The following is a 24,736-nucleotide window of genomic DNA, read 5'->3' as shown; positions in this document are numbered from 1 at the left end:
TCTTTGTCTCCAGTAGTACAATAAAGTTTATATTATGTATCGATAATGAGGTGAATCTTCTCATTTAATCCAAGTCTATGCAGCAAAGCTGATCCATCAGATCTGGAAGTAACAGAATAGCTACAAGCATAACCTTATCTGTATGCATAGTGTTACTATCCTGTCTTATCTTGATCCCCAGTAGTATAAATGAGTTTATATTACATAATGATAATGAGATGACTCTGCTCATTTTTTCCCATTCTAATACTGCAAAGCCAATCTCTTAGAGGTACAAGAGAGACAGTAAACAGAACCTTACTTGTATGTATCTTGCCTCCAACAGTACAATAGAGATTATATTAACTCTCCTGCCCATAATGATATGATATGACTAATATAACTCTGTTCATTCTGACATAGACTATACAGCAAAGCCAACAAATGAGTTGCAGAAAACAGGAGAAAGCCATTATCAAAGCTGAAATATATAAATCTCTCAAAATTCCAAAAATATATAATCAAACTGAAAAAAATCACAACAAATTTTTATATAAAAAAACAGCTTTCATTATTATTTTCTTTTGATACATTCTGTTTAATCAGTGGATATAAAAATGCATTAAAATGAAATATAAAGTAACTATACCAACTTTTGGTAAAGCTACAGCTTCTATGCAAGCCTATATGTCACCATGATAACAGACTACAAACATTTGTAGTTGTGCCATGTGGTCATACTACAATTTTCAAGTGAATGGGTTTAGCTGTGATACCAAATACAGCCACTATACAGTGAACGGCGCTGTGCTTAGTAAGTACTGCTGATCGGACAGGGGCCACGGTGTCAAACTCCTGCCAATCTTTCATTGATGACCGAAGGATTGGTCATCGATTTAAAAGCCCATTAATGCTCATAAAACTAAATGTTCCAGTATTGTTAATATTGCGCTTGCTCTAAATGTTCCTAAATGTTTCAGTACTGTTAATATTGCGCTTGCTCTGGGGTTGCCACGGTAGTGGCTACAGATATCTGAACACGAACTTCCTGTCATGTGACCACTCATAAGAAAATATACAAAACACTAGAAATCACGTGACAGGAAATCTATGCAAAAAAGGTTATTGAGATTACCATGACAACCTCAGAGCAAGCAAGATACTCATGTTACTATTCCAATTAGGAGAACAACAATATGTCTCCGATTTTAATTAAATATTGACTCTGTTACCAGAAAATTACTTTTGGCAGCAAATCACTTCTGAGATTTATGCAAACTGTACGGAATAACAAAAAATGCAAATACTATGGGTTGACGACTATTTCCATGTGCATTGATATTACTATGGCAACCTCAGAGCAAGCACGATACTGTTATTGCTCCACCAGTTAGGAAAACTATGGGAGTCCTGTCTAGGCCATACACAAGGCCAGATGCAAGTACATGATATGTCCTAGTACATAAATAACTTTAATTAGATTCCCCATAGTTAAAGGGGATGTCCAGGAAAAAACATGAAAAATTAAAAAAAACATATACCTGTATACATCCCATCCACCAAGTGAGGCTCCTACATTCAGCGGAGGCCATGACTGGGGTAAGGCACTCCCAATATTAGTACCAAAGGGGTCTCAGAGGTCAGACTCCACCGATCAGTGACCCTATGGACATGCTTTGTCCCCTTTAATAACTCAGGATAGGGGGATGTATGACCGTGTTGACTTATTTTGTATTCCGTCTACGTTGGTTTGGGTTTTCTTAGGTCTATTGTTACTTTGAAGTCTATGACTTATCTCCTTAGTGCACAAGCATTGTCTTGCCAATGAAACCCTTTGATCTCCATATTGCGGGGTCCTGGTTGGACGGTTAGCTCAGCGCCCAGCCGTAAGGTGAATCCAGATATGTAAGAGTGGTTACGTCGGTATTATTATACCAGGCGGGACACGAAGATGTGATAGCTCCAGACGGTATTCATAAGGAGAGATTCCCATCTTATTCCATTCAGCCTGAAGTTCAAACACATTGTTATCTTATTGTATTGTCTTCTTGTGTTATGAGGATTTGGGGGTCTTTGTGACAATACATGTAATATACCGGCTACCAATCCATTCTATGAAAAATACAATTTTTGTAAAAATAAAAAACGATAAAGTGATGTCCTCACCACCGATACCCTGCAATACTGGATTGTCAGATGGTGGTGGCTCCGCGGTTTTAGCACCTTGGGGATCTGAGCTTTTTGGGAACTTGACCATCTCAATGGGCAATCCGGTGCATTGTTATAGACCTTAAAGGGGTGCCCGTTCCTTTTAAATTGATGATCTATCCTATCATTTACTGAAGATCCATAGAATCCTAGTTCCTAATTGAGTTTTAGCTTCACGGGCCATGTGACGACACATGAATCAGGCAGATGGCCTGAAGTGAATTGACTGAGGTGCAATACCAAGCGCAACCACTATACAATATGCGGCGCTGTGCTCGTCTAAATGCTCATCTGGGGGTTTAGGTGTCAGACCCCTTTAATTGATGACCTCTCCAAATTATCCCGAAAAACGCCTTTAAAATATTATCAACCCTTTTGCATGTATCCTAACTCCTCCATACACATCCGTGCTCAGTCTGACCTAGCATGCATGTGTATTCAATGAAGAGAATGTCGTAAGTTGCTGCCAGACATTTTTGGTGGTGGCTTATCTTCTGTACGTAAGGATCGGACATGTGAGATCAATATGCCTCATCCTTCTTTCCCCCAGATTATGGCCCTGGGCAAGGTTGGATGGCCCCATACACATAAGATAGTCATCTGCTCCTGCCAAAGTTGGCGGCTTTGTACCATGTGCATTTATAATATTGTTAAAGGGGTCTTCAAGCCTTAATAGGGATGAGTGATCGGGATCGGTAAAGATCGGATTCCAATCGCGATCGGAATTCCGATCTTTTCCGGCGGGATCGAGGTCGGAGGTTATCTCAAGATCGGCTCAACCCTATTCGTGTATATATCATTGATAGGGTTCAGCGATCGGGATCGGAAAAGATCGGATTCCAATCGGCAATTGAGTAAATTTCACGATCGCGATCGGAATTCTGATCTTTTCCGGCAGGATCGAGGTCGGAGGTTATCTCAAGATCGGCTCAACTCTATTCATGTATATATCATTGATAGGGTTGAGCAATCGGGATCAGAAGATATCAGATCCCGATCGGTGATCGAGGAATTTTCACGATCGGGATCGACTGGAAAATGATTGAAAATCGTATTTTAAAACGATCCTGAAATTTCAAGATCGTCTCAACCCTAGTTATTAGAGATGAGCGAGTAGTATTTGATCGAGTAGGTATTGGATCGAATACTACGGTATTCGAAATACTCGTATTCGATCGAGTACCACTCGCTATTCGAATGGAAAAATTCGCTGCAGAACCAGCATTGATTGGCCGAATGCTATACAGTCGACCAATCAATGCTGGTTCTTCTCCTACCTTTAGAAGTCTTCTCCTGTGCAGCGTCCCCGCGACGTCTTCTGGCTCTGAATTCACTCTGCCAGGCATCGGGCCTGGGCAGAGCCAACTGCGCATGCTCGCGCTACAAGAAAATGGCCGCTCTGATTGTAAGTGGCCATTTTCTTGTAGTGCGGGCATGCGCAATCGGCTCTGCCCAGGCCCGATGTCTGGCAGAGTGAATTCAGAGCCGGTAGACACCACGGGGACGCTGCGCGGAGAAGACTTCTCGGAGGATCCAGCCCGACCCTCACTCGTGTACTTGGTAAGTTCAATTTGATCGAATGTTGCCTACCCCTGAAACGAGCATTTTCCCCCCATAGACTATAATAGGGTTCGATATTCGAGTCGAGTAGTCGAATATTGAGGGGCTACTGGGAACGAATATCGAACATTTTACTGTTCGCTCATCTCTACTAGTTATCAATTGAAGACACAAACACAACGCCATACGTTGTATAGTGGTTGTGCTTGGTATCGCAGCTCAACCCATTCACTTGAAAGGGACTGGGCTATGATCGGATCATATAACCGAGGAAGCACAGGTGCCGCCTCTAACAGCTGATCTGTGGGGTCCCGGGTGTGGGATACCTGCTCACCTTCAATTAATACTAAATATAGGTCAACAATTAATAAAGCCTTCAAAATCCCTTTAAGTGCCTGAGGGGCTTTTAGGTTACATTGACCCTTAGGGCTTGAGCCATATCTGGTTTTGGAACGGGCCTGGCTAAGCGTTAGATATCAATATGTTCCCCCTGTAGTATATCCCGTAATATATAAAAATAAGCCAATATAATAGTGTTAATCGTAACGGTAAATGTCGGATTCCTATTTTTCACCTAAAGTACAGCCAGATAAATTCTAAAAATGTGAGAGGTGGAAGCGAAGCGTTTCCTCCGTGCCATATAATTATAGAGACTTAATTTCTTGTGTGACAGGGCTCACAACAGGTAAATCCTATACCTTGCAGGATAATAACGGGGTATACTAGAGCTGGAGCTCAGTGGGATGCCCCATGCGCCTCCCTCCCCCTTAACCCATTTAAGCGTTGCCTGCTTTACCATTATACATCAAGTACCGTAGATATCTATTAAGTGGACCGATAACTATACCCCAGGCTCTGCACACGGGATACCGTAGCTGTAGGGGGCACTAAATAGCAGTGATACCTGACACTGACGCCTGACATAAGCGATAAGTATTATATATGGCACTTGATAGGTGGCGCCGTTACACATTTTTCATTGGGCCCCAGAAGCATCAGATAACATCTCAGACACCCAGCATAGTAATGTGTCCTCTTAAAGGGGTTGCCTAATTACAGACCATCTCTTTAATATGAGAGTTGATTTAAAGGGAGTGTGTCAAGAAAATCTATCATATTAGCCCATCCCCACAGATATATAGGTTAGGATCACCTGAATCAAACGCTGTTTTCCCCTTGTAAATCGGACCCTCCATTGACAAGATAATGCTGTTTTTGTAACATGCAAATTACCCTTTACAGTAATGGCGGCGTCCGCGAGCGCATTCGCCTATTAACAAAAACAGAGATATCTCAGCAACGGAAGCTCCGATTCACAAAGGGAAAACACCGTATGATTTAGGTGACCCTAACCTATCTATCTGTGGGGTTGGGGTGATATGATATGTTGGTGACAGAATCCCTTTAAGCCATGTTATACAGTGAATCGACGTAGTTTATTAAAAAACACAAGCAAACATTTGCAACATGGTATTGCGATGACAAAACTGTGTTGAATCCACAGGTTTTTTATATGACAATTACATTGCGAGGCAAGGAGAAGGGGTTAATGAGGAAGATCTAGAGCCGAGAATGCAATTTGCATGAACTGTACTTTTATACTTGAGGATAGAGTGGAAAAATAACCCTTTTTGTAAAGAAAAGAAAGCCTCTACATCAGAGAGAGAGAGAATACTGCTCTTAAACACTATAATTTACTGCACTTCCAAAAGGCTATCAATTAACACGCACAAAAAAAAGTAACAAAACTAAATTCCTTCAATAACATTTTTTTTTTAAAGCTGCGATATAAAGCGCGGATCCCGGACCAGGCAATATCCATAATAAAGTAGAGAGCAAATCCAATTTCAACTACAGTAATTTATACCTATGCAAAACGTGCCCCCGTAGAAGAAGGTTCATTTGCATAAGTAGCGAGTTCAGTCCCATACTTATTGGGGGTAGAACAGGACGGTAAAATCTGGAAGCATCGCCTAACACAAGAGCAAGAATTTTTGAAGATTTTTTTTTGTTCCATGTCATTATCTATCTATCTATCTATCTATCTATCTATCTATCTATCTATTTTTTTTAAAAGCACTACGTCCTGCAATTTTCACTCTGACCACTAAACCTAATAATAGACAGACACTTGCCAATTCTGTAGGGGTTTTCTTCGCGACTGTCGCCTCATTTACATCTCACCTCTATAGATAACACCACTGACCCATCGTTATATCCATTGCTGACAATTTATGGTGTCACAGTTTGTCTCCTCCCCCTCCCTGAGCTTGTCCATTGTCTCTTCCATATGTATAGTTGACATGCTGTGATTTTCAAAAACGGAAATGTTTTTGTAATTGGAGCTGTGGATTTTTTTCTGCATTGTGTGGATGAGATAAGCCAGAATCCCATCCACTTTGTAGGTAATGTAAAATGCAGCGGGTTTTTTTTTTACCAAAAAGCTGCGTATTCGGGAAGTGGGGTCCTGGCCTAAGGGGTTTTATGGCCCTCAACAGTGTTTTTTATACTGATGGTCCATCCACAGGATAGGGTATATATGATAAATGATAGGTCGGTATCCAACACCTGGACCCCACACCGATCAGCTGTTTTGGCTGCATTACTTTAATAGGAGCAGCAGTTGATTGGGGTGGAGTCCAGGCGTCGGACCCCCATCAATCACATAGTGATGGCCTATTCTGTGAATAGCTTATCAGGATAAGAAAATGCTACTGGGGTCCACAAAACCCCTTTAGTCAGTGACTGCAACTTCACCAAAATATGGAGTCTGGAGTCAGTAGCACTCTTAAATGGTTGTCCCTGGTCTGGTTGATATCCTTAGTCATGTTTTAAGGTTCCTTAATGGGTCGGACATTGACTTACACAGTAAATACCCATAGGTGGCACTGTAGAGACAGTTTCTTTCCAAATTTGCATATTCTTTCCCATGATGCATTGCTTACCAACCTAACTGGGTCTCCAAGATCCAGTACCCTTCGAGGGCTGAGTCAGCCATGTCTAGTACCCTGCCCAGCCGAATTTAGATACCATGATCTTGAAGGACATGATAGGTACAGGGGCGTCTTGTCTCCCTAATAAGACCCCTAGTAAAGGGGGGTCTGAGTAGAGAACCCCCAGCTCATCCTCCATGATCCTCCATGATCCTCCATGATCCTCCATGATCCTCCATGATCTAGTGTTGTAATAGGGCATTTGGTGATGGCGGTATATAAGACCAGGGTGACAAGTCGCCCGCAGTGACAGATATCTGTAGACAATCTGAAGACTTCTGGTCTCGGATCAGCGCTCGCTATTTCAATCGTGATATTTTTTTTAAAGAGAAATGAAATCTGAAACTACAGATATGAGGCGACCGTCCTGATATCTGTGGGTGGACCCGTCTGTGGACCACCACATCATGAGGCTCTTACATCACCAAACACAAACCTAAATTTAGACATTTTCCGATAAAGTGTCTCCAATTTTTTTTTTTTTTTTTAAATTAAAACCAGATAAATATACAATATTTTATTTCCTAATCTGTTTTTATTTTCTAAATATAGACTTTTTAAATTCATGATTATGGGACGGCCATCTTGCCTGAGATTCTTCTCTGCTCTGTTAACAGCATTTGGGGATCTGCTTTACAGCACAGTTGTGACCATAGGCAGAAGTAGACTTGAGCCGACTCATTGAGCGATATGGGAAAGTCTTTGGACATGCTCAGAGCAGAGAGGGGGCGGGGGTAAGCTGTGACATGTAATGATGGGTCAGTGGTGTAATCTATAAAGGTTTTATTTTCTATTGTAATGTCTGTGATGTAAATGAGGTGACTGCTGCAAAGAACACCCCTAAAGAATTGGCCACAGGACTGGATCACTAGAGCCCCCACCAATCACAAGAAAGGTGGTGTCCACTCCCTTGTTCTGAATGGTTCAGTTGTTGCACTACATTCATTCCAATGAGACTTCCATAGATAATCGATCCCTGGACTTTTATCTCCGGTGGTCCCAATGGAATGATCGGAATGAGGGCGTGTGAACCCAACCACTGCTTCATTAAGATTGGGGAGCAAAACATCCCCGTTCCCGTTATTGGTGGAGGTCCCAATGGTGGCAGGCTGCTAAAGATGGGCAAACTCCACCTTTAGGAAATATCTCCGACTTTCAACAACTGTATAAGGCCATTAAACGACAATCAAAAATGACAAATTTGATGGGATCAAACAACGGAAACCTCATCAAAACCTAGTGAAGTCTAATACAAGTCAATGGGGTTCATCAGCACAGGTGGAATCAGTCATGCGGCAGATACACCAGAAAGTTCTTGCTTCCATTATCAACAGAAATCATGACATTGGGGTGAACAGAACTTGACAATATTAGATGGTTTGTCTGCTTTGGGCTATTCTTTGGTTTGGAAAGTCCTTCCATTGATCTGATTTCAACCGTCCTCCTATTGGTCTACCTATTGATCATCTGGCACCAATCTATGCAGTGCCACCACAGGTAACATTAAGTATTACATGGTGCATTTTGAGATCAATGAGTTATCCGTGTAACGTTTGGGTCTTCCAAGGTGAGTTTCTCTTACTTTGTGTTAACATATGATCATGGCTGACTTTAATATTTCTAAAATATCATTTTTGTTCCTTAAAGGGAGTGTGTCATCAGACCCCAACATATCAAACCAGCCCTGCCGATAGATAGGTTAGAGTCACCTGAATCATATACTGTTTTCCCCTTGTGAATCGGAGCCTCTGTTGCCGAGTTATCACTTTTTTTTGTCAATGTCGAATGACCTCTTTGAAGCAACAAGGGGGCCGCCATTGTTACAAAGTTCATTTGCATGTTGACAAAAACAGCAATATCTCGGCAACGGAGGCAGCGATTGACAAGGGGAAAAGAACGTTTGATTCAGGTGACCCTAACCTATCTATCTACAGGGCTAGGTTGATATGCTGGGGTCTGGTGGGAGACTCCCTTTAAGGGGTGAATATGATATTTTACTTGTAAAGTCAACCATGATCATAACAAAGGCTTGGATTCCATTTCTCAATAATCAGATTTCCACCATCAAGGCTTGGCACAGTAATAGCGGCCATTACATATCTGTAGATGGATATATTGTGTAATATATTCCCGGCAGCTCATTATCAGGATATTACATTGCACTGACTTGTTCGGTGACCTTCCACAGTATATTGGCAGGAGGAGCACATTTGTCATTGCCTGCTTTATGTTATATAATAAAACTGTTTATATGAACTGTTATTTCTGGCATTTCACATTTCTGGCATTCGCCACCATGCGCCGCCAAGGGCCAAAAAAGCATATTCTAAATATTTGGGACATTGAATGACATTTTAGTGTGAAAATCCCCAAAATGAATACATATCAGCTGCAATTCCAGCGGATGTTAGGACACATAGATCATGACATGCGGCGTGATAACAAAATTTCTTTACAATGTGAAGAAGAAACTACTTAATATAACAGCTGAAGTCGAGACGTTCTCCGCACCGACGGGAATTCATTCACACTATGAAGATATTTACCAACAAAGACAACAGGTGAAACAGAATAAATATAAAGTTATCGAGTGACAAGCGATCAATAGCAAGAGCGGATCAATAGAGAAAGGGCAGAAAGACACGGAATCAAGAAATAAGAGGAATAGAGCAATCGTGTTTTATCACTCACATGGTATACAGAGAAGGTATGATATAAAATACATGAATAATAATATGGGATAGGTAGATAGATAGATAGATAGATAGATAGATAGATAGGAGATAGATAGATAGATAGATAGATAGGAGATAGATAGATAGATAGATAGATAGGAGATAGATAGATAGATAGATAGATAGGAGATAGATAGATAGATAGGAGATAGATAGATAGATAGGAGATAGATAGATAGATAGATAGATAGATAGATAGGAGATAGATAGATAGATAGATAGATAGATAGATAGATAGATAGGAGATAGATAGATAGATAGATAGATAGATAGATAGATAGATAGGAGATAGATAGATAGATAGATAGATAGATAGATAGATAGGAGATAGATAGATAGATAGATAGATAGGAGATAGATAGATAGGAGATAGATAGGAGATAGATAGATAGATAGATAGATAGATAGATAGATAGATAATAGATAGATAGATAGATAGATAGATAGATAGATAGATAGATAGGAGATAGATAGATAGATAGATAGATAGATAGGAGATAGATAGATAGATAGATAGATAGATAGATAGATAGATAGGAGATAGATAGATAGATAGATAGATAGATAGATAGATAGATAGAAGATAGATAGATAGATAGATAGATAGATAGATAGATAAAAAGTAACAAAAAGTTAAAAGAAACTTTTTAAATGTAAGGTGTCTCTGCACAATAAATCCTCTCTGACTGCAGAATGACTGGGCCTCTAGTTCACGTTCCCCCCAGTATAAGTTTGTGTCTTGTCTACATGACGTGTCAATAAATAAAATTGGTTCTGATCCTTCTTTAAACCCATTGCAAGGCCGTAACATTTTCTTAAGGTAACAGAACATTGTAACAATAAACCCGCGCCCCATCTAATAGTCTCATAGTCCATCCCGTCCCTCCTGCTGCTGCGCAGCATCGGCCCCCGCTCCCACCCTTATATGATGGCAGACACATCTGTAATATTCCTGACTCCATTACTGTAGCTAATCAGGGGCTAATCCCGGAGCAGGACTACTAGGAATTAAGCGTTGCGATGGGTTTACACCTATATAAATTGCGCTCTGGTTAAATTATCACCTTATTTTCAGTTCATTTTACGGAGACCTCATTAACACGTTGCAACTTAAAAGTCCTGATTTACTTAATTACAAGTAATGGCTCTATTTTTAGGCGTGTTTTGCGGTACGGTAGCACCTATCCTCCGCTGCTGGATTGTTTGTGTACCCATCAAGACAACAGAGAAAATGCTGAATTAAGCGGCGGCACATGTGCTTGCCATGGAGCAGCGGCGCCTACGTTCACCCAGATGTTGGCTGGCTCAGCAGGTGTAACAGACAGATACCTCACTGCAACACAAACACCGCAACGCAGGTCTAACTCGTGGTAACACCAATTTACTTCTATAGTATACAAACATTCACACTAAATTTGGTCTACCTGTTGCCACCGCTAGAGCCGGTGTGTGTGTCTGGCTCCTTGGGCTAAACATGAAGAGCCGTATATCTGTAGGCACCAACAAAATTAATAAAATTTTCTATGATATTGACTATATTTCAAAAAAAAATCCAGAAATCCTGCAGTTGTCACAATGAGACTCTAAATACTTCCTGTTCTGTAGAGATCACGTTTCGTCTCATTATTATCATAGGATTACAATGACAGATAACACCTCTATATAACTGTAGGAACCAACAAATTTAATAAAATTTTCTATGTCATTGACTATATTTAAAAAAAAAATCCAGAAATTCTGCAGTTGTCACAATGAGCCTCTAAATACTTCCGGTTCTGTAGAGATCACTTTTCATCTCATTATTATCATAGGAGTACAATGACAGATAACACCTCTATATAACTGTAGGCACCAACAAATTTAATAAAATTTTCTATGTCATTGACTATATTTCAAAAAAAAAAAAATCCAGAAATCCTGCAGTTGTCAGAATGAGCCTCTAAATACTTCCTGTTCTGTAGAGATCACTCTTCATCTCATTATTATCATAGGATTACAATGACAGATAACACCTCTATATAGATAACACAGGATCCTCAGTCAACTCTAGGCAATGTCATAGATCATCTCCTTCCACTGCCTGCACAGTGATCATTTTTTATGTCACCATCTATATAATTTTATCTTTTAAAAAATCCTGAAATCCTGCACTTTCCACACTGAATATTCCGTCTCTTCCTGTTCTGTAGAGATAACTTTTCAGCAGTCATCTCATTATCATCACAGGCAGGATTACAATGACAGATAACACCTCTATATAGATAACACAGGATCCACCACAACACTCTCCTGGAGATCTCAATGATCCATCTAGAGACTGCAGAATCCAATGGTCAGAATGGTCCGAGTACTGTTAAAGGGGTTATCCTCTGGTGATTAGATAAACAACCCCTTTAACAGCAGCTGAGACAAGGTGGGACTGTTACAGTCTCTGATGACAGTAGCTGATGGCAAGGAGGGTCTCTGAAATATATGACAATTGTCTCAAATTTGCCAGGTAGTCCCAAATTTTTGTAAAGAATCTTGGCAAATTTGGCAAATCCTCAAAAGAAGTGGTATGGTTTACAAAAGAACCCACACCCAAAAATGAGCAGTCCCACTGGGTTTTGGGGTTGACTTGGGGTACTTTGGGGATTCAAAGGAAGGTACAGGACCTAGACATCTCTATATGGCATTAGCTTTGATTGGAGTCCCCGGATTTACTGACTACCCTCTACTAAAAACTGTGGGCCAATGGTAACGAGCTATGACAAAAGGTATCCAAAAAGTGAACAAATATACAAACATATAAGAAGAAAAAATGAAGGAAGGTAAAGAAATAAGAATAAAAGAAAATATAGGAAAGAGTGGAAGATCGTGGAGAAGAAGGGAAGGAGAATGGAGGAGCATCAAGCTTATGTTTTGGCCGGTGACTTCCAAGCTCGAGCAATTGGGATGGTTTTGACCAACACTTTTTATAAAATCCAACAAGGGTTTATTAATAATATTCTTAGCAAGGCCACCACTGTAGACATCAAGATGGACCCATAACTTATTGAAAGTTTAGGCAAATTTGGAGTATCTTGTATTTGTATCCAATGAGTCACTGCATCGATGAATGACCTATCCAGTATCGGCAAACCTAAGGACATTCCCACCACATCGGGGACAATGGTCTACAGCACTTTTCAGAATTCTGTCTTACCAATGCACTGTATACAAACATATCAACGTGATACCACAAAAGCCATCCCAAGAACTGGTGTCCCATCCAAGAATTGGAAACCATCAACAAGTAGGTTGGAGCAACAAGTCGGTAAAGCTGGCTCATGAAGTCCTTGGACAATAGAACACCATTGTGTACTCTTGGTATCACTTAGAGACATACAATAGGAACTTTCTGACAGTTTCCCTGTCATTTACAAAATTTTGGTTTTCTAAATTCCACAATTTTAAAAAACCAAAAACAAACCACTAAGGCTTAGTTCACATTTGTACCGGAATACGTTGCAATGTTTGCATGAAATTGGAAGACAAACGGAGGACTACTTTTTGCTCCACTGGTTCAGTTTTAAAAGATGGACACTGGATGGACCCCATTCTAGTCAATAACTATTACAGTGTTCAGTCTGTCCATTGTTCTGGTCCTTTGACGCTCCAAAATAACAGAGATGAACTTACTCTAAACCATGATAAAAACTTTCAATGCACAACTTACTTTGTAGTCTTGAATTGACATAGGGAGGGGAGAGATTGTCGTGTGACGTCAGGTCCCTGCTTGCCATGTGTTCATAATGGGCTCCTTCCCCATAATTCTGGTAAAAGACAGACAAGAGCGGTCATCATGGGAGACAATATCAGAAGCCATACGCCATGCAGAATAATAGGATTATATCATCATATGCAAAACATTCACACGTCATTCACATGTATACTGGTGGAGAGTGTAGGGCACGATGTACCATGAAGGGTAAAGGGAGCCTACAATTGAGTTGGTCTTTGTCCTACATGGACATGGAAAATCCACTTGAGTGTTCAACCCTGTAGTGGTGTCAAACAGCAACTGAAAAGGGTGCTATGGGGCCTCCTTAAATCATTCTGTTTACGGGTTTCAAAAACCTTTACAGGGTTTGGCCAAGAACAGAACAAAATTTAAATTTCTAGACAAAATTTTAAAAAAAATTCTCAAAATTTAAATTTTTTTTACATTTTCCCTAGTTTTAAAGATTTCTATCCAACACTACATGCATGAGAAGATAACCTGACCACAATAAGAACATCATGGCTGGTTATCAGGAGGACACTACATGTATGAGAAGATAACCCGACCACAATAAGGACATCATGGCTGGTTATCAGGAGGACACTATATGTATGAGAAGATAACCTGACCACAATAAGGACATCATGGCTGGTTATCAGGAGGACACTACATGTATGAGAAGATAACCCGACCACAATAAGGACATCATGACTGGTTATCAGGAGGACACTACATGTATGAGAAGATAACCTGACCACAATAAGGACATCATGGCTGGTTATCAGGAGGACACTACATGTCTGAGTAGATAACCCGGACACAATAAGGACATCATGGCTGGTTATCAGGAGGACACTACATGTATGAGAAGATAACCCGACCATAATAAGGACATCATGGCTGGTTATCAGGAGGATACTACATGTATGAGAAGATAACCTGACCACAATAAGGACATCATGGCTGGTTATCAGGAGGACACTACATGTATGAGAAGATAACCTGACCACAATAAGGACATCATGGCTGATTATCAGGAGGACACTACATGTATGAGAAGATAACCCGACCAGAGTAAGGACATCATGGCTGGTTATCAGGAGGATACTACATGTATGAGAAGATAACCCGGACACAATAAGGACATCATGGCTGGTTATCAGGAGGACACTACATGTATGAGAAGATAACCTGACCACAATAAGGACATCATGGCTGGTTATCAGGAGGACACTACATGTATGAGAAGATAACCCGACCACAATAAGGACATCATGGCTGGTTATTGGGGCAACATGAATGCCCTTATTGCTGTTTTCATATAAAATTTGCAGAATCTCAGCATGGGGGCCGCAATTCACAAGGGGGAAAAGGCACCATTTGATTCAGGTGACCCTAAAAATGACTTTTCCCAGTGATAGAGCCCCATTTAAGAGGCAATGCCTTCATTGCTCCAAAAAGCTAATTCGCATATTGACAAAAATGATAATATCTTGGCAACATAGGCTGTGATATTTTGTTTGCAAGCTCACTCCAACTGTGAACAGGAAACACAGAGTGAGAGCAGGCAGATGAATCCTGGGAAACGTAGTTTGTGCACAGATTCACCACATGTGAACAATGGTGATACAAGGAGCAGCAAGTAAAATAAAGCCAAGCAAACGGTGCACAGTGAGATTTGGCACTGCTGTGGATGAATTTTCAGATAAATTTTGGAAGCTGGTAAACTCCAAGGGGTTGTGCTGTGAAGGACATTCATCTGTCACAGGATGGGGATCATTGTCAGATCATTGGGTATCTGACCACAAGGGAACCAAAAGCCTTCGATGCCTTTTCCTTGTTAATGAAGTATCAGTACATTTGTGTGACCGTCACTTCAGTCGCAATGGGGCTGCAGGCGCTGTCATCGATTACATATTCGTCAGCCCCATAAACATGAATGGCGCACCAGTCACTAAAGTTCTCTGATAATCCATTCCCAAGGAAGAAGCATTCAGGCCCATATTCTCCTGACCACTGGAACGACCTGGCATTAATGCCATTTCCGTATTCTGTCCGGGTTATGCTGGTTCTGGTGATAGTAACCTATCTATCTGCAGGGCTGGGGTAATATTCTGGGGTCAAGTGACAAATACCCTTTAACCCTTTAGATACCACAGTCAATGGCGATTGCAACATATAAGGGGTTTTTGAGTTTCACTGCCTCTGTAACACAATTGTCCAGTTCCAATGGGTTGTTTTGTAATGAAAGCCCCACATTTGCCATTGGCTACAGAGTGTAATAGTATGACTATAAGACTAAGGCTGACAAGGGAATTATAATACAGTATATTACAATACAAACAATGAAAAATAGACATTCAAAAGTAATAAAGAAGAAAAAAATGAAACATCACCTAGAAAAATCATCAAAGAAATTACAGCAAAAAAATTAATTGTTTTTAATGTGCAAAAGTAATAGAACATTAAAAAAATTATATGCACAGAAATTTGGTTCTGCCGGAATTGTAATTTGTTACGAAATTGCGAATTTGCTGACTTTTTTACTTGCCATTCAAAAAGTGTTAATAAAATGGAAAATACAATTCCCAAAATTGGGCCATTGAAAATACAACTCATCATGCAAAAAAAATAATAAAATCCTTATATGGTTACAAATAAAAAGGTTATGGGTTTTGGAATGTCACGAAGAAAAAAACAAAACAAATGTGACGCTTCCTTAAAGGGGTCTTTAGGCTGAACATCGCTAATATCAAATCTGTGGGGGTTGATATTGGGCAATCCCACCAATATCTGACAACCCATCGATTTGCTGTCCTCAGCAGCTGATAGACAGAGAATGGAGGAGGAAGCAGAAAGCGCTGATCTCTGTTTAGTAGTGGAAGGGAGTCATCAAGTGAATGGCAGCATACCTGCAGTACCAGTTCTGGCCACTACACAGCGCTGTTTCCTGCTCCATTCGCTGAGAACAGCTGATCGGTGAGGTTGCCAGTTGTCAGACTGAACTGAACCAGGACTGAAATCGGTACTAAGTGTTGTGTACCAGTGACCTCGGTGGGATAAGCAATGTTGGCGTATGACTAGGGTTGAGCGATCGGGATCGGGAAAGATCGGATCCCAATCGGCAATCGAGCAAATTTCATGATTGGGATTGGCTGGATAATGATAGAAAATCGGATTTTGAAATCTCAAGATCGGCTCAACCCTACAATTAGAGTTGAGCGATCAGGATCGGGAAAGATCAGATCCCAATCGGCGATCAAGCAATGATCGGAAATGGGATTTTAAAATCAATCCTGAAATCTCAAGATCGTCTCAACCCTACGTATGACCTAATAGATTCGGGAATATGCTCATCCCCATTGTGGAGAGTCCAGGATCATTTGGGTTTATGGTTTGCCAAGGGACACTTTTTGACATTTCACCTCATTGGCCAAGAAACTTCTTTACTCATCGCCCATGGCGTGAGTAGTCGGCACCGTAGGCCCCGAATCATGTGACTCAATAATTACCAAATTGTATATGTTGTTAACGTTACGCGACATTTTCAGGGCCCCTTGGGTCTTTGTGGGACGCTGTAACCTACAAGTCTCGGTTCCTTCTAGACGTTATTACCTGGGTTTCATTCTCAGACACATTATATCTCATAACTTTCCTATACTGTACACGCAGACACATGCACACAGAACATACAACATACAGAAGAATAAAAACAGCGGCATAGTATAAGCAATCAAATCTGTTCATGCATTAGTCTCATAATACAATGCAAAATATAGAAGCGGGTTAACATACATGCAGCCACCTCCGGGGGGGATGAACACTGGCCTGCACACTGCATGACAGCTTCTGAAGGGCAGAAGGAAGAAGGAAGTGTCATTAGTAGCGAAAAGACTGATAGAATACTAATCAATACAGTCACCGTAATGCCTAGCTGGTGTCTATAGGGGGCTACACTATGTCTGATGACATCATCAGTGAGCTGACATACTGGACTGTAATACCTTGGAGCAGAATATGCAAGTAAGTCCTCATAGCGTACCACCCGAAAGATCACGGCATAGAAACCTGGTGACATGATCTGGGATTAAAGCCAAACCAGAATATCTCCTCCAAAAAGAAGAGGGAACCCTTTGCAGATGGCTGTTTCGGGGTTATTGCAGGGTACTGGCCAGCTGGTAAGAGGGCAAAGACGTGGATCATAAGGAGTACTGTGTCTCCTTAAAGGGATTCTACCATTAAAACACTTTTTTTTCTGGTTGACACGTAGGAATAGCCTTAAGAAAGGCTATTCTTCTCCTACCTTTAGATGTCTTCTCTGCGCCGCCGTTCCGTAGAAATCCCTGTTTTCGCCAGTATGCAAATGAGTTCTCTCGCAGCACTGGGGGGCGTCCCCAATGCTGCGAAAGAACTCTCCAATGCCACCTCCATCTTCTTTAGGAACAGGTCTTCTTCACGTCTTCTTCCGAGGGGTTGGCTTCAAACTTCTAGGCCTTGGGCCTAGGGAAAAGCCGACTGCGCATGCCCGCCGGCCACAAAAAAATGGCTGCTTACTTACTTAAGTAAGCGGCCATTTTCTTGTGGCCTGTGGGCATGCGCAGTTGGCTCTGCCCGAGGCCTACAAGTTTCACCGCCTACGCCAGAAGAAGATGCGTGAAGAAGATGGAGGCGTCACTGGAGAGTTCTCTCACAGCATTGGGGACGCCCTCAGTGCTGTTTGAGCACTGAGGACCGCCCCCAGTGCTGCTAGAGAACTCATTTGCATACCAAAGAAAACCGGGATTTCTACCGAACGGCAGCACGGAGAAGACATCTAAAGGTAGGAGAAGAATAGCCTTTCTTAAGGCTATTCCTACGTGTTAGTGAGAAAAAAAAGCATTTTAATGATAGAATCCCTTTAAGGGGATATAGTACCCCTTGTGACCCATTTCCATGACCTTTTACTAGCCAGCCCCATATATAACCCCAAACAGCTGCCTGCAGATGAATCTCTCTTCTTTTTGGAGGAGATATTCTGGTTTGGCTTTAATCCCAGATCATGCCACTAGTTTCTAGAAAACCCAACCAAAAGGTGGCGCTAGAGTGAGTTTTTCTTGACGTATTTGCATAGTTTTCTCCCAGACTCCTTAGCAGGGCATGCACTATAAAAGTCCCATCGTAAAGGTGGCCTGAAAAGGCAATCTCCTTAAAGAGACATGGTACCCCTTGTACATTTTGACACATTGTACTTTCCCCCTTAAGCAAGTGGCCGGGACCTGGTCACCGTTTCCACCGTTAGGAATGAGGCCAAACGTCTTTTCTAACCATATTGTAATATGGTAAGCAATGGGGAAAGCTGCATTATTTACACGCAGGACCCTGCAGACCTCACAAAATGTCAGCTTGTAAGGTTTGCTGAAAGATGGTGTAAATAACGTGGCTGAGCCGCGGCCCCTGTAGTGCCGTAATGTTTAACTGCCTCATTCCATGAATTTCTCTTTTAAGAACATCCTTGGGAGCAGATACATTCGTTGTTATGAGAAGTGAAAGGGATGAACAAGATGGAACGCTGAGGAATGTTATCATGAGACTGGGCAGAAGGGACGAGGAGGGGGGAAGGTTGTGGACAAGGACGTTAGCTCATCAGCAGATGACAAATATACGGGAGCGGGTGCATGCAATACAGATGCAGTTACCTATGGACTATGGATGCAAGACAATACAAATCCAGGCAACAATGGAGGGGGCGGACGAGGTTTAAGGGCAAGGTGCAATTACCGAAAATCCATGGGACCCAACATTTTTCATATGTGATATACAATAATATAACCTTCAGGGCTTAGGTCCAACTCCATACCATGTACCTTCTTAGTAAATCATGTCCTGGATGGCTCGCCCATGACTATATTTATGGTTCCTGCACCCTATGAAGCTTCATGAAGATACCCCCTTCTATCCATAATCCCCCTCTGGCTATAGAAGTGGCCATTACAACTAGGCCCCAAAACGTGGGGCAACCATATTGTAGATATCAACCCATGTCTACCCAAAAGAATTAGACCCTAGTGGCAAAGGATGGCTCAAAAGTCTCTCGTTTCTTGGACCTCTATGGGCCATTCCAACTCTCTGTCCAAGAGGACAACTATGTCCGAAGCTCTCTCATCTTCTCATTGCTCCATCAGGGCAAAAATGGTCAAAAAAAGGGGCGAGGTCAGGCACAGGTATCAAGGAAGAAAGGAGTCGGATAACTAGCTGGAATGTCCAAATTCAATGCATGAAATTAATATAGGACTTGTACGGTACATGTTCTCCAGAACTGTAGGGTGGACCCAAAAAATCATTTCCTCCGGTGGGACCAAGGAACCCTCGTCTTATACTACTTCCCTCCTTGCTATGTTTAGGCCATTTAGACTATTTGTCTCCAAAACAAAAGAAGGGCAGAGGTGAATTTCGGACGGTGTTCTTATGTAAAGGTCGTACTAGGAGGGGCGACTTCTTATCTGATTTCTTAAAGCCATTGTGATTAGTAAAAATAATACAATGTGAAGTGTTTGGGCTGGAAAACCGAGAGAGTCCTATATCCGTATACTCAGGCTACAAGTGAATGAATATAAGTCCCATCAATATTTGGTGTGACCCTTGTTCTTGGGACTTGCAGACAGTTTTTGGCAGACCTGGACACTTTTCCCACCCATTCCCACTACTGTCCAGGCCCTCTAATGTCCTGACATTCTTCAGCATTGAGGCGTAGTGTGAGCGCCCCCTGGAGCCTGAAGCAGAGGCGGGCCTAAAGAGGAGTGTGGGGGGGGGGGGGGTGAGTAAAATATTAGCTGTTACCTGTTGGAATAATGCAAAAAATAGTGGCCCAATGTGTCATTGATCAGGACCAAGAAAAGGCGAAAATATACTGTAGGGGCCAATAAAGGGGGCAATATACTATATTAGGGTCAGTATAGGGGTAATATACTGTGGGGACCAATAAAGGGGCAAATATACTATATTAGGGTCAGTATAAGGTATAATATACTGTGGGGGCCAATAAAGGGGGCAATATACTATATTAGGGTCAGTATAGGGGGTAATATACTGTGGGGACCAATAAAGGGGGCAATATAATATATTAGGGTCAGTAAAGGGGGTAATATACTGTGGGGGACAATAAAGGGGGCAATATACTATATTAGGGTAAGTATAGGGGTAATATACTGTGGGGAACAATAAAAGGGGCAATATAATATAATAGGGTCAGTATAGGGGTAATATACTGTGGGGAACAATAAAAGGGGCAATATAATATAATAGGGTCAGTATAGGGGTAATATACTCTGGGGGCTAATAAAGGGGGCAATATACTATATTAGGGTAAGTATAGGGGGTAATATACTGTGGGGACCAATAAAGGGAGCAATATAATATATTACGGTCAGTATAGGGGGTAATATACTGCGGAGGCCAATAAAGGGGGCAATATACTATAGTAGGGTCAGTATAGGGTATAATATACTGTGGGTGTCAAAAAAGAGGGAAATATGTTATATTAGGGTCAGTATAGGGGGTAATATACTGTGGGGGCCAAAAATGGGGGCAATATAATATATTAGGGTTAGTATAGGGGCAATATACTGTGGGGGCAAATAAAGGGGACAATATACTATATTAGGGTAAGTATAGGGGATAATATACTGTGGGGGCCAATAAAGGGGGCAATATAATATATTAGGGCCAGTAAAGGGAGTAATAAACTATATTAGTTTTGATATGTAGGTCTATGGCCTAAAAATTTCATTAGTGGGCACCCTCAGACAAAATTTTATTTGGGGCCCCTGAAATCACAAACCTGCCCCTATAACCAGAGGAGTCTAGGGAGTTGTTTCCAGTGATTGATCTAAGGATAGGTCATTAGTATACGGGGGTCCGATACCTGGGTCCCGCACGGATCAGAGGTTCTTGCGGCTGATAGCAGCACCTGGAACTGCTATGTCGTATATAGTTTATAGTGTACTATAGTATATAGTATACTATAGTGTATAGTTCCAGGTTCCCAGAAGCTGCTATCAGTCGCGGGAACATTTTGGGGCTGGACAACTCCTTTGACCCTTCTCTGTCCATACAATTAACATAGACATTGGGATGAGCCCCCCACATATCACGTATATTAATGGGGCTGAACCTGTAATGTATATCAGTATCCTTAAGCTGTAAAATGAGACTTTTGGAGGGGGGTATTGTGCAGACCCTCGGATTCCTGGCCATTCTAAACATGTCTTATTTTTTCCGTATGGCTCCAGCCTCGCGCTTTCATGTGGGGCTGAACCTCCAGTATTATGAATGCACAGCTCTGCATGACTGATACTCCTGAATGCTACAACACAGATGTCACATCAATGAGATACGGCGTGGAGGGTTTTTTTTTTCTTCTTCTAAACTACTGTTACCAGTAAAAACGAGTGGGCAGGTATCAGATGCTATCACAAGATCAAAGGAAGTCATAACAGAACCCAGACTTATGGTTTGACTCAAAGCAACCATATGTCATGTGTGCCTTCAGGAAAACACAAAATGCAGTCATTTCACAATGACCCCCGAAGTTCTGCCCGAGCAAGCCTGCTGCTTTCCTTAAAGATTTCTGCTTCGCCAAAGGACTCCACGTCTAAAACGTATAGAACCGAACGCCACGTTCCCATACTAGGTTCCATTAACCCTCCTGGGCTCTGGTCCAACACTGTGGCTTGAAAGGGATGGGAGATGCTCAATTTCTTTTAAGTCTGTTGGATGTTTTGTGCGTTACGCAATGATCTGCAGATGGAGCTGAATTTATTGCACCGTAGTCATGGGATGGCATGGCATTGTGGATCAAAAGTTTAAAGGGGATGTCACGTCTGGTCGGCCCTTGATCCTGATGATAAACTTATCACTGGGGGTCTGGCCTGCATGTGGTTACATGGTCAGGTAAATGGGGCTACATAATCTACACCCCAAGTGGTGAATAGTGTGGAGGTGCCCGGGAGACTCAGTGTAGGGTGTGCAGGGTTCGATAAAGGGCTGGTGCAGATTTAAGCTTTTTATTACCTGATCGATGGGAAGCCAACGTACGGCTGACATCAGGGGGCCAGAGGTCAGGCTCCCGCTGAAGACAGGCCATAAAGAAATTCAATCTGAACAACCCCTTTAATAAACCCTGCTGTCCCTTTAAAGATTTTTCGGCCTATCCTAAAGATAGGAAGAAGACTCTGGTGGATTAACCCCCAAGATTGCCCTTCCACCTCTGCGGATCTACCGTGGCATCGAGGAGGCCGGACCATGGCCTCCTAACTGCCTATGCACAGTTCCCATAGGGAACCTACTGTATGTGCGATGTTCTGTAATACTATGTTTCAATGGGAATCTGAGATCCCAGGTTCAAATCCTCTTGTGGGACAGGGAAAATTTTTTTTAAAAAGTTTCAAATAAATGTATAATAAGAAGTTAAAAAACCCCATTTTACATAAAAAAAACCCCACATATTATACACTAAAAATATACAAACATGTCAGGTATCCCCACGTGCGTATAAGTCTCTACTGTCCAAAAATAGCATTACTTATCCCATACGGTGGACGGCATGAAAAATATTAATAAAAAATACCGTAACGTGCAAATTGACAAATTTTGGCCACTTTGCTTTACAAAAAATTGCAATAAAAACTGACCAAAAACTCATAACTATAAAACATTGGCACCAATAGAAAGTACAACTTGTCCCGCAAAGAAAGAGCCCTGACATATCTCTGTCAACAGTACAGTCAAAAAGTTATAGGTGTCAGAATACGGTGACCCCAGGAAAATTGCAAATTTTCAAAAAGTGACGTTTAATTTGTAAAATTGATAAAACCCAATATAAATCGTAAATAAAAGCAGATCAAAACATCATATGTACCCCAAAATGGTGCCAAATAAATTGGTAATTGGTGGAGGGCCAGCAAGGATCAGGGACACTTTGTATGTCTATACTATACAGTACACTGAAGCGGAAGCAGATGTCCTTGTATAGTGGTCTGAGATGGTACTGCAACTCAGCTACATCTGATTTGCAAGGGGGCTGAGCCGCGGCTATAGTCCTCGGCCACCATAAAGGAATCAATCAAAAATTCCTAGAAAATCTGGACCGTATTATGCCTATATTTCTTGGCCCGAATCTGGTTCATCATAGGTGTCCGAGGTTCTACTGTTTCATACCGTGCACTATGAGGCGGAGAGGATGGGCCAGGTCTGCCAGAGTGAGCTCCATCAAGGTGTGAGATGTTGTTGTATAGCGACTTTCCATTCTAACACTAATTTTATCCCAATTTTGTTGTAAATTTTTAGCATTCTCTTGAGACGAATTGCTCAAAAATGTTGACTTTACTCTTAATCAGTGAAACTATGCCACCGACCTAGTTACAGAACCCAAGAGTAAAGATTTGGAACTCATGATATAGTAACGCCCTGGTCTGGACCAATGATAGTTGTACGTGGGATCTGGACCAATGGTAGTTGTAAGCGGGGTCTGGACCAATGGTAGTTGTAAGCGGGGTCAGGACCAATGGTAGTTGTAAGCGGGGTCTGGACCAATGGTAGTTGTAAGCGGGGTCTGGACCAATGATAGTCGTAAGTGGGGTTTGGACCAATGGTAGTCGTAAGCGGGGTTTGGACCAATGGTAGTTATAAGCGGCGTCTGGACCAATGGTAGTTGTAAGCGGGGTCTTGACCAATGGTAGTTGTAAGCGGGGTCTGGACCAATGGTAGATGTAAGCGGGGTCTGGACCAATGGTAGTTATAAGCGGGGTCTGGACCAATGGTAGTTGTAAGCGGGGTCTGGACCAATGGTAGATGTAAGCGGGGTCTGGACCAATGGTAGTTATAAGCGGGGTCTGGACCAATGGTAGTTGTAAGTGGGGTCTGGACCAATGGTATTTTAAAGCGGGATCTGGACCAATGATAGTTGTAAGCAGGATCTGGACCAATGGTAGTTGTAGCGGAAGCAGATGTTCTTGTATAGTGGTCTGAGATGGTACTGCAACTCAGCTACATCTGATTTGCAAGGGGGCTGAGCCGCGGCTATAGTCCTCGGCCACCATAAAGGAATCAATCAAAAATTCCTAGAAAATCTGGACCGTATTATGCCTATATTTCTTGGCCCGAATCTGGTTCATCATAGGTGTCCGAGGTTCTACTGTTTCATACCGTGCACTATGAGGCGGAGAGGATGGGCCAGGTCTGCCAGAGTGAGCTCCATCAAGGTGTGAGATGTTGTTGTATAGCGACTTTCCATTCTAACACTAATTTTATCCCAATTTTGTTGTAAATTTTTAGCATTCTCTTGAGACGAATTGCTCAAAAATGTTGACTTTACTCTTAATCAGTGAAACTATGCCACCGACCTAGTTACAGAACCCAAGAGTAAAGATTTGGAACTCATGATATAGTAACGCCCTGGTCTGGACCAATGATAGTTGTACGTGGGATCTGGACCAATGGTAGTTGTAAGCGGGGTCTGGACCAATGGTAGTTGTAAGCGGCGT

General features: G+C 41.8%; 1 protein-coding gene across 10 annotated transcripts in view; it reads right to left on the bottom strand.

Moving 5' to 3' along the window:
- TCF4 (transcription factor 4) overlaps window positions 1–24,736 on the bottom strand; it is a 323,749-nt gene that overhangs the window by 216,267 nt on the left and 82,746 nt on the right. For 7 of the 10 annotated variants that reach the window (XM_075268482.1, XM_075268474.1, XM_075268429.1 and 4 more), the window contains exons 4-5: window positions 17,013–17,066; window positions 13,173–13,269 (exon numbers count right to left, since the gene is read on the bottom strand). In XM_075268482.1, coding sequence (XP_075124583.1) covers window positions 13,173–13,269; window positions 17,013–17,066 — 151 coding nt within the window. The remainder of the gene's footprint in view (window positions 1–13,172; window positions 13,270–17,012; window positions 17,067–24,736) is intronic. The other 3 variants (XM_075268455.1, XM_075268499.1, XM_075268509.1) reach the window with 1 other exon arrangement.

The sequence above is a fragment of the Leptodactylus fuscus genome, chromosome 1, assembly GCF_031893055.1.
Source record: "Leptodactylus fuscus isolate aLepFus1 chromosome 1, aLepFus1.hap2, whole genome shotgun sequence".
Taxonomy (NCBI): domain Eukaryota; kingdom Metazoa; phylum Chordata; class Amphibia; order Anura; family Leptodactylidae; genus Leptodactylus; species Leptodactylus fuscus.
The sequence above is the reverse complement of the archived record's forward strand: the minus strand, read 5'-3'. Positions and strand labels throughout refer to the sequence as shown.